The sequence below is a fragment of the Diadema setosum genome, chromosome 10 (assembly GCF_964275005.1).
Source record: "Diadema setosum chromosome 10, eeDiaSeto1, whole genome shotgun sequence".
NCBI classification, from domain to species: Eukaryota; Metazoa; Echinodermata; class Echinoidea; order Diadematoida; family Diadematidae; genus Diadema; species Diadema setosum.
Genome location: NC_092694.1, coordinates 38,493,102 through 38,507,745, shown reverse-complemented (window position 1 = coordinate 38,507,745; position 14,644 = coordinate 38,493,102). Strand labels below are relative to the sequence as shown.

The window sequence follows — 14,644 nt, the reverse complement described above, 5'->3', positions numbered from 1 at the left end:
ATCATTGTTAAAAATGCTAACGGATGTGCTGATCAGTATTTCAAGCAAGCAAAGTAAAGTGAGGCAAATGTCAATTAATGTCACTGCAAAGATTAGACTAAATGTTGCTTCTTTTTCTTTCTTTTCTTTGACCAGGCTTCAGTGGAAATTGTGTGGGATGTGGAGAGAAGGGATTCCGCTACTTCACCGAATTCTCTCATCACATCAACTTGAAGCTGACCACACAGGCCAAGAAGCAGAAACACCTCAAGTATTACATCATCCGCAACAAACAAGGCCACCTTGTGCGGGGCCCGAACATCCCTTGGAAAGGTATGTCATTTCTTCTTTGCCCCATTAAATTAGCGATGGCTTAGGGTCACTAAAATTTAATGTTGGGCCACCAAATTATTCCTTATTTGGCCGACTGTGTAGTTAGAATCCAATATTGAAATAATATTTCCTATTATTTCTGGCCACTACCCACTGCATTTCTTTTTCATTCCACCAAAACTTGAAATTCAAAGTTCTGAATGTTTTTAAGCAACTTTGCAATCAGTGGTCATAAAGTTTAGAAAAGGTGATGTCATCACCTTTAGTTTTAATTCAAAATATTATAAAATCAGTAAGTTGTGTCTTGTATACACCATATATTTAGCGAGTCCAATTTTTCATTGATCAGGACTTCCTGACAATTTTACGAGTGGTAAAATTCACAATCATGGAGTATGGCAATGGAAGGGCTACGTGGGGATCAGAGTTAGTATTTTCCTATGTTAAATTTTGTGAATAGTACCTGACTTGTGAAGTTTGAGAAAATGAAAATCTTGCAAAATGTATGGCATATGTATAATGGCAACTGATGATGACATGACGTTTCTTTCTTTCTTACACCTCCGCAGAATGCAGAAAAACAAATTACTCATCATCAATGTACCATGGTGGTCTGTCCCCCAGTATAGTTGGTCACACTTCAGGTAGGTCTTTTTTGTTAAATTTATGTTTATATATCATTTCTAAAGGTCATTCTTTTCAGGCCCAAACTGGTCAATATACCCTTCACAATGCTGACAAAGTATGCTAAAAAATACATACAATTACACAGACCTTCTCCCAGATGTTAAACGTAAAGAAATAATGAACTCGCATCATGTGTACATGTTGTTTATGTTACAAACAATCATGGACAGACAGAATAAAATGTATGCTACTCACACACTATTGTAAAGGGTAAAAAGTTTCAAGATTACTAAACTTCAAGAGTTCACAGTACTATGAGTCCATATCATATCATTCTGCAACTGTATACGTTCGTCAAAATGTGTACAATTGTATGTGACTGAATACAGCTCACTTTGTGTTCATGTGTAGTCAACATAATGGTGACTTGCCTATAATTCAAGAAGTTGTCATCAATTCAATGAATGTGTCAACATAAATGTGAAAATATATCGTGTCAATTCACCACACCGTGCAGAGCTGTGGCAAAAGATTTTGATAGAAAAAGTGAGATATTATTAAAAGTGAATTCCATACAGCATGTACTAAAACACAAAAATCAAGTACATACTTGTACATGTATAACCATGCTGAACTTGATGAAAAAAGATAAGTAAGAGTTTAGTTGAAGCTCATTAAGATCAGCTAACCAATCTGGTATGCATTGCTTTCTTCTTCTTTTTTTCACCTCACAGTCATTGTCAGCAGACCTAGCAGTAACTCCAGTAGTCACATGACCGACTCCACCCAGCCCAGGACATCCCCCTCCGCCAACATCAATCACTATGGCAACAGCAGCGGTGGCACTTTGACTGGGCGTTCAAAGTCACCGGGCGGGGTGGGAGGACCGGATCACGGTGGGGGGAAATCTCCTTCATCAGCCGAGGGACCCCACAGGGGCGGAGACGGGGAGTCAAACTCCGCCCAGCAACCGCTGAAGAAGAGGAGGAGATTCCACAGCATGGATGATGAAAAGCTCCGGCCAGGGCAAGGTACAGCATCCCTAACCTCTAGGGCTTGACCTTAAGACCAATTCACCTCCTCTTCTGCCTGATACCAGTTTAATTCGCTCTAAACACATTCGGAATACTAGGTCATGGATCATGCTCTCAATGGAACAATTGCAGAGTATTTACACCCGGTTAGGTAGATTGATGTAAACATGATTGCGTCTGGTGGTTGCCATAGCAATACAATGATGCTTGTTGCTTCTTTACCTCAGGGCATCTCTCTTTTCATCATGGTATACAGTGCACTCCTGTTATAACGAACACGGTTATAAGGAAATTTCAATATAATGAAAGAAAACTGCCGGTCTGGAGGACTTCTTTATATTGGGAGTCCTCTTTAGTTGTAAATACATATATGTACAGAAATAAATGGTATCATGGAATTTGATAACCCTCTAGATATTCAAATGTCTGTATGATATGTTCATCTCTGTTGTAAGCCTGTGTTGTTTGCCAATATCACTGTACCTCCTTTCCATTCTTACCCCCCCCCCCCACCACAGAGCCACATCGCCCCACCCATCACTTGAAGAGGGCATCAATTGCCACACTGGCTCCACCCGCGGTCATGCACCCACCCAACTTTGTGCCCCCACCCCTTGTTGGTGGCGTCCAAGACTGCAGCTTTGTTCCCCCGGGTCTGGCCCACGCCTGTGGTACCAAGATCATCGTCCTAGACTGCAGCGGCAACCTCCCGGTTTTCCACGGCAATGCCATCGATATCCTCATCAGTTCCCGTTTCCGGGAGTGTCTGAAGCCACGGCAACACATCTCGCCTCGCCTCGCAGAAAGCCTTGGTCTCGTCGGTGTCCAGAGCATGAACTTTGAGACCATGGCACTGGTCATGATTCAGTACATCGTCCAGCTGGGTGGGTCATTGTGGATATTAGGACCAACAGAAAATGCATCACATTGAAATCTAAGTCCAATCCCTCTCCAATCCCTCTCGCTGTCCAAGGATGTCAGTCTTGCTCTTGTTGGTCACTGATCTGTATTTGCTTTCTTGTTGATATAAAGCACATAATGAGGATTTTTGTCAATGACTACTAATACAATTGGATGAATGGTTTACTGTATTTTCCTTGAGCAACAACAAAATTTTAGAACAATATTGCTGTGATGCTATTTTCGCTAGATCCAATGTCCGGAGTTTTTCTTTCTTTCTTTTTATTTTTTTAGCGCAAATCTTCACTACGGTTGGTGAAAGAATCTCTGTCAGAAATTTCTCATTATCACTTCTGTCGTCCTCTTGTATGCTTTACGGTATGTTTTGAGCAACATTTCTTGTTTCCTGGTTTCTAGTCTCGTTCTCAATGAGTAGTCTCTCTCTTCACTACCATACTCTTGCATCTTTCCAGTAAAAGATGTCAATTTTCTTCAATCACAGGAAATGCTGCTCCAAGAAAGGAAGAGTTAGATGCTGCCATGCTGAAGGCAAGACAAGACACGTCAATCAAAGATCTCGCAGGCCAGCATAATATCCCACAATTCACCACAGTAGCACCAGCACAGCTCCCTCTATTGGCCAAACTTGCTGTCGCATCCTCCAACGGCCGTGTCAAGATTTTCATAGCTCAGGTATTTTTCCTTGTTTCAAATAGTTGTTTCATCATGCAAAATTTTGGAATGTACTATACATGATTATACTGTGTTTGTATCTACATCTACAGATAAAAGCAAATATTTGTAGGCCTAATATTCTTCTTTTTTTTTTGTCAAAAATTAATATTTAACCATAAGAAGCTATAATCCATGATGAGATTTAGTGAATAAAGCACAACTGTCTGATATCAACCATCTAATCCTTACCTGAAACCATCTTGATGCCTACAGAGTTAATAGTCAGTGTATTTTGCATCAATTAACCTGTTGAGGATGGACTGATTTTGCTACAACACGCCTTTCCCATAGACACCTGCCCGAGTATTGTTGGGACTCGTCTTCAATGACTCTCCATTTTGTGCATTTAAATGCAAGCAGGTATCCTTGTGTGAGCCATATTATGTCATCAGTACACTGTTATTTGCACCTTTGCATAATGATAGAAATGATACTCAATATTTGTGACTGACTGACAAAGGAGTTCTTATTATGATATTTGATGCCCACCTTGTTATGATGCTGCAGAATTCCATCGCTGAGGGACTGAGTGAGACACTCAAGGTTCTGGCCAGCTTACCTCAAGATGCAAAGCGCCCTCTGTACATCGTTATCATCCACGTCTCCAGGCAACGAGGAACTGAATTTTGTGTCATTGTAGTCGGTGAGTCGGAGCACCCAAGTTTGCTGAATGGCATGATGATGAGGAAGATATTCCAAGAGGAAAGTGAAATTGTTCATCACACATTTTTACCAATCTACCAAATGAATGCAGCTCAATGAAACCCAAAGCAAAAACACAAAGTGTGATCAAAATTTGTACGGTACTGCACATAGGATAGACTCATTCGTATTCATGAGCTTCACATGACGTGCATGAGATCTGATGCCTGCCATACGATTGTTGGTATGTTGTATCTGCATGGTCAGTCAACTTTGCATAAGTCAATCTTGAAGGGCCTGAGGAAATGCATTTACTTGAACAATATTTCACTTTTGTTTATACAAAAGAATAACACACCTTTAGCTATGAATGTTAATTGGCACTTATTTATTATAATTTACCTTGCCAATAATTTGATATTTATGTATTGGCCCTGGACTTTCGCATAGTTGACTGTACGTACATCCATATGTGGTATGAATATTCAACAACTCGGTCTGTCTGAAGGCACTTCCAATCTTTGTTTTGGTACCATGTTATGATGTGCACCTACAGGTAGCAGCCAGGTGCGTGCTCTGACGGAGTCCAAGTTGACGACGGCCGAGACGTTCAAGGAGATCAGCTACGAGATCATCACGGGCAGGATGCAGCTACTTGATCAGCACTTCTTCAAAAACAGCAAGAGTGAGTTAGGAGATTGATAAATAGATAGATAGATAGATAGATAGATAAATAGATAGATACAGTGTATATAGATATATAGATAGATATAGAAATAGATACCTTATCAGATAGATAGATAGATAGATAGATAGATAGATAGATAGATAGATAGATAGATATATAGATAGATAGATAGATAGAGATATAGATAGATAGATAGTAAATACATAGATAGATAGATGGATGGATGGTTGGATAGATGGATGGATGGTTGGATAGATGGATGGATGGATGCATGGATAGATGGCTAGAGATATAGATAGATAGATAGATAGATATTGGTTTATTTCATCAAAAGGAAAGCACATAGCAGCCCATAGGCTGAATTGTGTCTCTTTGATGTAAATGTACAAATGAGACAATACAATACAATACAATGCAATACAATACAATAATTATTCACATTTACAGCTAAAAAAAAATGAGCCTTACTACATATACTACAAATACGATCCTCTTCCCAAATACAATATTCCATCAAAAACTAATTACTCATTGATAATTACAACTGAAAATAAAATCAAGTGATTTAGAATATGAAGAGATACAAATAATTATACTGTCTTACAATAGTGTATACATGTACATATAAATATATGTATATATATACAAATAGTACATGTACCCCAACTGACTATAATAATAATGGTGTTTGGAGTTTTGCAATCAACACTGACCCTTTTCCTCCTAGAGCTATGTTGCCATGTCAACCACTACTCATAGTGAAGCAACCAATAAGGTTTCACGCTTTGTGGAATAGTTTTAGACAATGGACTTGTTTATGTGCATGTATTGAATGCACAGGGTGAAGGATGGGACTCACTTTTTATGAAGACAGCTTTGCTTTGCTTTTTTTTTTCATCTATCTCAGCCATTTCAAAATTGATTTTCATCAAATGAATTGTATAATTCCTCTACGAATTGTATGCTCTTACGTAGATATTTCACATAGGTAGTTTCTAGTAATCTAGCAAAAAGTGAAAAATTGAATCCACATCTTAACCCATTGAGGATGAGCTGATTTTGCTGCAATGGGCATTTCCCATGGACCATTGCCCGAGAATACTCGGGACTCATCCTCAACGGGTTAACTAAAACTATACCTTCCCTTTAAGGACAAGGCTCTTTTGGCTCTTTCTTTCTCACTCTCTCTCTCTCTCTCTCTCTCGGGGGGGGGGGGGGGTGGGGGTTGAGTGGTGTGGGGGATGGAAGAAGGGGTCTGGATGGGGCAGCTTAATGATTGAAATGCATGATTTGCTCTGTTTCTTAGTCAATTCTGATATATGCAGCACATTGATGACTACATTTATTATTTTTTTTTTTTTTAGGGAAAATCTTGAAGATGTAAAGAAATAGATAGAAAATGCAAACTGCAACTGCATTTAAAAGTCAAGAGGGTGCAATGGTATGAAATTATTTGCCAATAAAAGTTTGTTTCATTATTTACTGGTTATCCTTCTGACATTCAGCTGGTCATGACATTGATGCCTTACTGGAGAACTTTTCGGCCAGCCTCAGCGGGGAGGTGTTCATCCCGTTTGATGGAGAGCTCTTACAGAGGGTGCCGGAGACCGATGCTCAGGAAATGATCGTCAGAGCTGAAGGTACAAACTTACTCCATACTGTTCCCCTCCCCTTCCCCCTCCCCCTCTCCTCATCCCACCTCCTGCTCCCACCCTCTCCCTGCCCCCACCCCATCATCTTTCTTTTTTAATCTTTCAGTCAAAGACTTGTGTGGCCAAGTAGTGATGTGGGACTATGTATAGTCAGAGATGCCAACTGTTTATTATGCCTCCGCCACGAAGTGGTGCCGGAGGCATTATGTTTTCGGGTTGTCCGTCCGTACGTCCGTACGTCCGTACGTCCGTACGTCCGTACGTCCGTCCGCTTTCGTTTACGCGATAACTTGAGTAATATTTACTGGAATTTTACCAAACTTGGTCCAAGTATGAAGTATGATGGGGCAACGATTTGATAAGATTTTGGGTGAAATCGGCTAAAGGTCAAAGGTCAAAGGTCAAGGTCAAATCATGAAATTGTATCCGTTTACGCGATAACTCAAGACTGTATGGAGCAAATTTCACCAAACTTTGTTGGAGGATGATGTATGATGGGACAATTACTTGATTAGTTTTTCAGTGAAATCGGACAGAGGTCAAAGGTCAAAGATCAAGGTCAAATCCTAAAATTTATCTGTTTATGTGATAACTCAAAACTGGATGAAGCAGCTTCCACCAAACTTGGTCCAAGGATGATGTATGATGGGACAATTAGTTGAGTAGATTCTAGTGACATTGACAAGAGGTCAAAGGTCAAAAGGTCAAGGTCAAATGCTAAAAATATTGCTATTTCCCCCATATCTATGCAATGCCCGCAGTTATTTTCTTGAAACTTAGTGTAGACATGTACTACTGCGTAAGGATTCTCCAGAGAGAGTTTCATGTCATAAAGTCAAAGGTCAAAAGGTCAAAGGTTAGGTGAAAATGTTGCAATATCACTTTTCTCGCAAATGGTTCAATGTATCTTCATGGAACATGGTACATATGCATGTACTGACTGGCAGGGATTATCTAGGGAATTTAGGGGTCATGGGTCAATAGTCAGGGGTTCAAAGGTCAAGGTCAACTCCTCAAAATGTTACTACTGTATTTCCCTCATACATGTATACTTGTATATGCAATGATTGCATTATTATTTTTAAAAGTGTTTAATATATGTACATGTATTACTTGATGGAGATTCTCTTGGAAATTTCCAGCCAGAAGGTCAAAGGTCAAAGGTTAAGGTCAAAGGTCAGGTTTAGATGAAAAAAAAAATTGTACTGTAATTACACTCTTTCTTCATACCTTGAAAATTATACTCAATGCATAAACTTATAACAAGATCGGTCAGAAGTCAAGTAAAAATTTTCAATTCCCCAAATATGTGTACCTGCACTCTTTAATAGACAATTATAGCAAACCCAGTTCGTGGAAAGTGAACATTCAAGATATTTCTGACAAACCTGTTATTTCGATATTTTGCCAGTTATGTGAAACTGTCATCACACATTGTCAAGACATTGTACTATACACCTATTGGGAGAATCATGCATTATGGCGGAGGCATCAGTCGCCGTAGCGACATTTCTAGTTTTTACAGTATTTCTGGACTGTTTTCCCCCCTAATACTGCAGGTACATTTGCATCATGGTAAGTGTTGTTCTTCCTAAATTAAAATTGTACACATATCTATTGCAGGAAAGCGTGTAAATTAAATCTGTTAGACTTGACTTGTACACGTACTTGTGAAAATCATGGAGAGAACAGTTTCGAAACTGTTCTCTCCGTGATCTTCACAAGTAAGTCCAGTCGAACGGATTTAATTTACACACTTTCAGCATACTACCTGGATGAATCAAAATCTACATTGATACATTGCAGGAAAGGTATTAAAAACTAAACCTGTTTTTCCGCCAAACATGCTTTTTAGACTCCAGAATACTGTTATGTTATTTAGAAAGTTGGCATTCCTGTGCAGTGATGATTAGACATATCATTCAAAAGCTGTTTGAAAACTTGTGGTTAAAAAATGTTCTCTTTTTTTTTGGGGGGGGGTGGGGGAGGGTAAATGTTCATAATGATGGTGGGTATACCTATCACATTCAAAGCAATATGTTCTATTGAGGACAAATTATGATTCATGATATCTAGGTTCAGGTAATTGACTTTGATTGATAGTAAGAGAGAGAATACACTGTACTCTGTGAAACATTGCTGATTATCTTCCATTTGTGGTAATTTTTGCTGATGTCACCCTTCCATAATGTCAGTCAGTTAAATACAAGATGACTACTGCATCTCTGTTTGCTTGTTTTTGCATGAAAGCTGTTTGTCTTTTTTGAAAATTTGATTTATTATTGATGATGTTTCAGTCTTGGTTCTTGTCATCAGCTTCACAAGTGTATGTGATGTCAAAGTGATATTAGAAACTTGGCCAATTCATCATGATGCTTTCTTTGTCTCTCTGTTGCCATGGCAACCAGATCACGAGGAGGGTGTGTTTACACTGCACCCAGCCCAGATCACAGCGGCTATGAAGATCCTCTCACAAGTGTGCACCATCGCAGACTCGGACCAGATGGCGCTAGACCTGGGTCGATTCATCCAGGTTCACCTGTTGATCGTCGTGCCGCCGTCCAAGGCCCTCTATTGTCAGACTCTGTCCAGGCTGATTCAGTCAAGTAGGTCGACTCTCAAGAATTTAATAGTTTCTTGCATTGTTTGAGAGAGATTATAATCTTCTATTCCAAATCTCTGAAAATCTTGTGAAATTTTATATTTGGTGGAAACAGTTAAAGGCATTACTTACCATTTGCAGAAAAAAAACAAAACAAAAAAAAAACAGCTTTAGTGCTTCAAAATAGTTTTAAAAATGTGAGTTAGGGATAGAAACAACCAATGTAAAAAATAGTAATCAGTTTAATCAATGTTAAGTATTGCTAAAATAGGCAAAGTGTGAACAATAGTTATAATGAAATTATTTCTAAACTAAACCGACTACAATCATGGTTTATTGAGAAAAATAGTAATGTCTTGTTATATTTTAGGCTTTATTGCAAAATTTTTATATGGTAGGATGTTTTGTGATACAACTGACCTACACATATGCTTTAAAGGTGGAGGCTTCCCAGTCAACTGCGTATTATAGGAAAAATTCCTGTACTAGTACGTGTATTTCATGAAATAAGAATAAAATATTTTTGATTTTATTATGGAAGATTAGTGGTGGTACCAGTACTTGGCGTTCTCCCAGCGAAACCCAAAAGCATGATGAAAATTCAGCATAATTTTAAAAAATTAATTCCCATATGTTTTGTGAAGATGTTAACCTGTTGAGGACAGTTTGATTTTGCTACAACACGCATTTCCCATAGACACCTGCCCGAGTATACTCGGGACTCGTCCTCAACGGGTTACTAAAACATTGCATTTTATTTTCTTGTTTTTTTGAAGACCTGCTGGTGGATCTAGGATTAGTGACCACCAGTGACCAGAAGTCTGCCGAGCCGTTCGTGATGCAGTGCGACAGCTCGGTCGAGAACCAGGCCAAGTTTGACCTCTTCATCAACAAGGTCAAGACGATGCCCCACACGCTGTTTGTCCTCGTCCACGATCAGGCTCACCTGGACGTGAGGTGAGATGGTGCTGGGGATGATTTAGGGGGTGTTGGGGGGTCCAGTGGTATGCACACTGCACTTTCAATATTCAGGTGCATGATTCAAAACCCTGCCATGGCACTATCGCCCTCAGGCGAAACATTTTTTTATTTTCCATAAATGCTTCTTGATCTCTGTGCGGATGTATTATGGATATCCAGTAGGGAGCAGAACACTGTTTAAGTTTGATTTTTAGAGAGCGGGTACTGTTGGGATACCATGGAGTAGGAAGGATGGCCTGGCTTTATAGATTTACTGTAAAACAAGGAATGTACTTCGCATGCTTTTTGATTTTGCGAATTTCGCGAGTGCCAAGATTCGCGAAATTAAAATGCACGCGAAAGTTCTTGTCTATACTATATGCATTGAATGCCAGTGGCAGTTCACAAAAATTTCATGCCTCAAGAAAGGCCGTCGGCTCCAATTCGCGAAAAATTCATGCCGCGAATATATCATGTTTTCTCTCTGTCTTTCTGCCTGTGTGTACAGGTGTATATATACAATGTATATGCATGACTGTCTATCTGTCTTTCTGTCTGTATTATATGTGTGACTCTCTGTCATTGTGTTTGTCTGTTTGTATGTATGTATGAAGGATTTTCTCTGTCTGTTGTCGACCACAGGGTGACCAGTAGTGGTCAGCAGCTGTCCGCCGGAGGCTTTGCCCACAAGTACATCAACAGCCATGCTGCCCTGGACGCCCCCAACCTCCTCACACTCCATGTCAGTAGTCAGCCGTACAGCCTCCAGACCAAGAAGACCCGCATCGCCCCGCAGAATGAGGTTTCCATGCCGACCTCTGTCCCCCAGACGACCAATGACCAGGTGAGGGATAGGGGCAGACACTCAGTGCCTGTGTGATGTGGAACTTAATTTTAATGTGGAGTCAGAAAGAATGAAAAATGTTGTCATTAATTGTTATAATTTAGTTGTCAAGTAAAATGATTATCAATAGCTTTCCTTCAGATCATAACAATGGAATCATACTAGTGTAGGTTAAGGGTTCATGACCTTGATTTATAGATTATTCTTGCATTCACCCCAAAAATGGAAATGGCAGGGAATAGCGATATCCTTGGAATTTGTAATTGGGTTTGTTTTTTCATGTTTTTTTTTCTTTTAAAGATCAGTATAAAGAATTTTACAATCACAATTGTAGCCTTTTTCCATATTCCTGATGATTCTACACATAGTAGAATACCATGCTTGTGAACATTCAGCACCCGAATTTCATAATTCCTAAAGTTGAGTGAAGGTACTGTACCTGTACCGGTACAACCAAAAACATTCATGACATGAAACTTTTGCGAATTGGAGCTGATGTCCTTTTTAACTGCATGAAACTTTTGCAAATGCAATGCGGTCGTGATTTGGCAAAAAGGTGTATGTCTGAAAAATATCATGTTTTTGGTTTTTTGGGGGGTTTTCGATGCTGAAATTTTCATGTGACCAACTTTCGTAAGTCATCGAGCCTTTGTTTCCGAGATATTTGGGGCTATCTCTGTATCACTTTATCAGTTTTCCTGCTTTTGATTTGGCAAAAAGGTGTATCTCTATACGTACACCTTTTCGCCAACTTAAATGCACGATTTTTCACAGTGTTTGTGAAGATACACCTTTTTGCCAAAATAGCGTGGGTTGCAGTCCCTGTAAACGTGGTTTGGCAAAAAGGTGTATGTCTCTAAAAGTAATAATTCTGAAGTATTTTTTAAAGTTAAATGCAAGAAAATTATCAGGAAATGAAATTTGAAGTGTATACTAAATCCTGGAATTAAATCCTTGAGCTCTGCACAGTTTAGATGGCTTCTACGGTCAAGGAAACTGCCAAAACTTTTAAGTCGATTTCCTCAGCTTTGTAGTCGCTGTATTCAAAACGACCGAATGTGTAGACAAGAACTTTCGTTTGCATTTTACAATATACATGTAACTTTACAGATCTTGGCTCCTCACGAAATTCCCAAAAGTTTCATGTACATGAAAATTTCTGATTTTACAGTAGATTGCTGTGATTTCCTCCATAACGAATATTATTCATTAGTTCTAAAAGTTTTGGGGAAAATGGAAATTATAATTTGTAATTGGTTCTGAGAATTGTGGAATTCACAGAGTTTTGCATTCCATATGGAAGAAGATATTTCATTTAAAGTTTAATTTGGTACACAAGATTGAAATGATGAATATGGACTGCAGAAGGACGGAGTTACATTATGACACACTAATTTCTCCATCATGATTATTCACATATTATGCCCAATATTTACATCATGACCAGTTGTGTTATATTACACCTCTAGAAAGACAGTATCTGTGTAATATTAACCCGTTGAGGACGAGTCCCGAGTATACTCGGGCAGGTGTCTATGGGAAATGCGTGTTGTAGCAAAATCAAACCGTCCTCAACGGGTTAACCCACAGAGGACGAGTCTCGAGTATACTCGGGCTGGTGTCTATGGGAAATGCGTGTTGTAGCAAAATCTGCCCGTCCTCAACAGGCTAAGCCTACCCCTGGTAATGTGTTCTGTAATGTCCACTTTATGGTCTGACTCTACTTGACCTTTGCTGACACAGGATGCTGACCCTCCACAGACCTATTTTGGCCTGGAGAAGTACGTAGAGACGTTGGAATGGAGCAATAGGTCTCCCTTACTGCAGAGTGATGACACCTATGAGAGCGTGGCAGCCTCACTCATGGTCAGGTGGGTGAATTTCTTGGAGAAAAAAATTAAAAAGGGGGCTTTTAGATATAGAGTAAGGCTAAAGTGCATTGGGCCACATGATTTCAGGTTACTTGAGGCCAGATGTCATTAGATCATACGAGATATCTCACTAGGTCAGAAGAACTTATCAGATCACTGAGTTATTACAAGGGGTCATGTTATTAGGTCACTAGAGATCATGTGTCATTTGGTCACATAAGGTCATATGTCACTATAGGTCAGTAGAGATGTTCTTTGATTACTTGAGATCTTGGACATGATAAATCTTAGTCATGTGATACCAGTGATATCAGCTGGCATGAGAAGGCAGTGATCGAGTTCTTACATGACATTTATCCCTGTCAATCTTATGAAGTACTGAATGTCTGTTCATATGCTATATGGTTGTGGTTCAGCTCACAGTTACCACACATGTCAAAGAACTTTGAGTTTACCAAAGAGGGCTGAATTTAAAGTGCATCAGTTTCTTTCTACAGCCAAATATACTGTGGATTGATCACCAAGCATTGAATACTGTAAAACCAAAAACATTTGCAGCTTGGAACTTTTGTGAATTGGAGCAGATGGCCTCTTTTGCGGCACGAAACTTTTGTCAATTGGTGATTGACATTGAATGAATTGTGTTGGAAAAAAAAACAAACTTGCCCTTCAATTCTACTTTTATTCATATTTGCCCCTTGCAAAATTTGCAAAGGTTTCATGCACTCAAAAATGTCAGGTTTTACAGAAGTCAATCTTGTAGAGGTAGACATGTTCCATGTAAGTTTGCTCACAAATTCATTAATGTTATACTACCTGCAATCTATTAAGGGATAAGATCATAACAAAGTATTTGCCCACCTTTGTGGCTGCCTACCGATCAAATATCGCCCTTCCCCAGATGTAGATGTTACTCTATGTGATTTTTCTCCCCCCAAGATATCCCAAGCTGCACAGTTTGGTGGTCCGTACCTACCTCTTGGTCCGCCAGTACTCTGCTGCCCTCATGAGTCTCGCCGGCATCACAGAACTCTGCCACGATGCCACTAGCGTGACCACCAAGATCCTCCGTGACCTGGTGACCGCGCCCCTGACCCAGCCAGAAGGGCGTGGTCACATGGTGGTCCTAAGGATCCCCTCCCCCCAGCTGGCCATCTTAGCCCACGACAAGCTGAGGACCGTCAGGGACAAGATTGGCTTTCAGTACCGCCTGGACATCATCCTGTGCGCTCAGGACCAAGAGATACTCCTAGATGACTACTTCCTCAAGAGACTACAGGTTAGATCTTCATTTTTCTTTTTTTTTTTGTATGACTTTTAAACCTTTGTGTCCCTATGGCTATAGCTTGGAAATGCCTCACTAATTTAGTAGCATTTCATCTTCTTCTTCTTTTTGTGGCACAATGTGCCTGGTTGATATTGCTTGCTGATGATTGCTTGTCACCTAGGGTGAGCCAGAGGGGTTAGCATCATTCACCCATTGTCTGGTGTAGGCATGTGGTAGGACCGCTTACTGGGATAGCACCCTGTAATGAATGAAATGAAGTGTTTTTTTTGTTTTGTTTTTTTGTATATGTGCATGAGTTGTGATTCCCTCACACACAGGATCTCTGGAGTGTGTTGCCTGTCACTAGAGGAGATGGTATGATTACACGGCATTGCTCAGCTACAGTAGACTCACTGTTATTAGTATCAAGCCTGATTTATTCGTTGACTGTGAGACAGACGCGCTGCTGACTGAGCCGCATCAACCCTCTTACTAGCACTTACTCCATTG

The 14,644-nt window shown here is 39.8% G+C and overlaps 1 protein-coding gene across 1 annotated transcript in view; it reads left to right on the top strand.

Moving 5' to 3' along the window:
- The window catches only part of LOC140233690 (GREB1-like protein), a 44,280-nt gene that overhangs the window by 16,447 nt on the left and 13,189 nt on the right, over positions 1-14,644 (top strand). Inside the window, exons 6-18 of the mRNA XM_072313790.1 lie at positions 136-312; positions 882-956; positions 1,674-1,970; positions 2,492-2,857; positions 3,376-3,566; positions 4,116-4,251; positions 4,807-4,935; positions 6,444-6,578; positions 8,999-9,196; positions 9,969-10,149; positions 10,795-10,996; positions 12,740-12,867; positions 13,807-14,146. Of these exons, the coding sequence (XP_072169891.1) occupies positions 136-312; positions 882-956; positions 1,674-1,970; positions 2,492-2,857; positions 3,376-3,566; positions 4,116-4,251; positions 4,807-4,935; positions 6,444-6,578; positions 8,999-9,196; positions 9,969-10,149; positions 10,795-10,996; positions 12,740-12,867; positions 13,807-14,146 (2,555 nt within the window). The remainder of the gene's footprint in view (positions 1-135; positions 313-881; positions 957-1,673; positions 1,971-2,491; positions 2,858-3,375; positions 3,567-4,115; positions 4,252-4,806; positions 4,936-6,443; positions 6,579-8,998; positions 9,197-9,968; positions 10,150-10,794; positions 10,997-12,739; positions 12,868-13,806; positions 14,147-14,644) is intronic.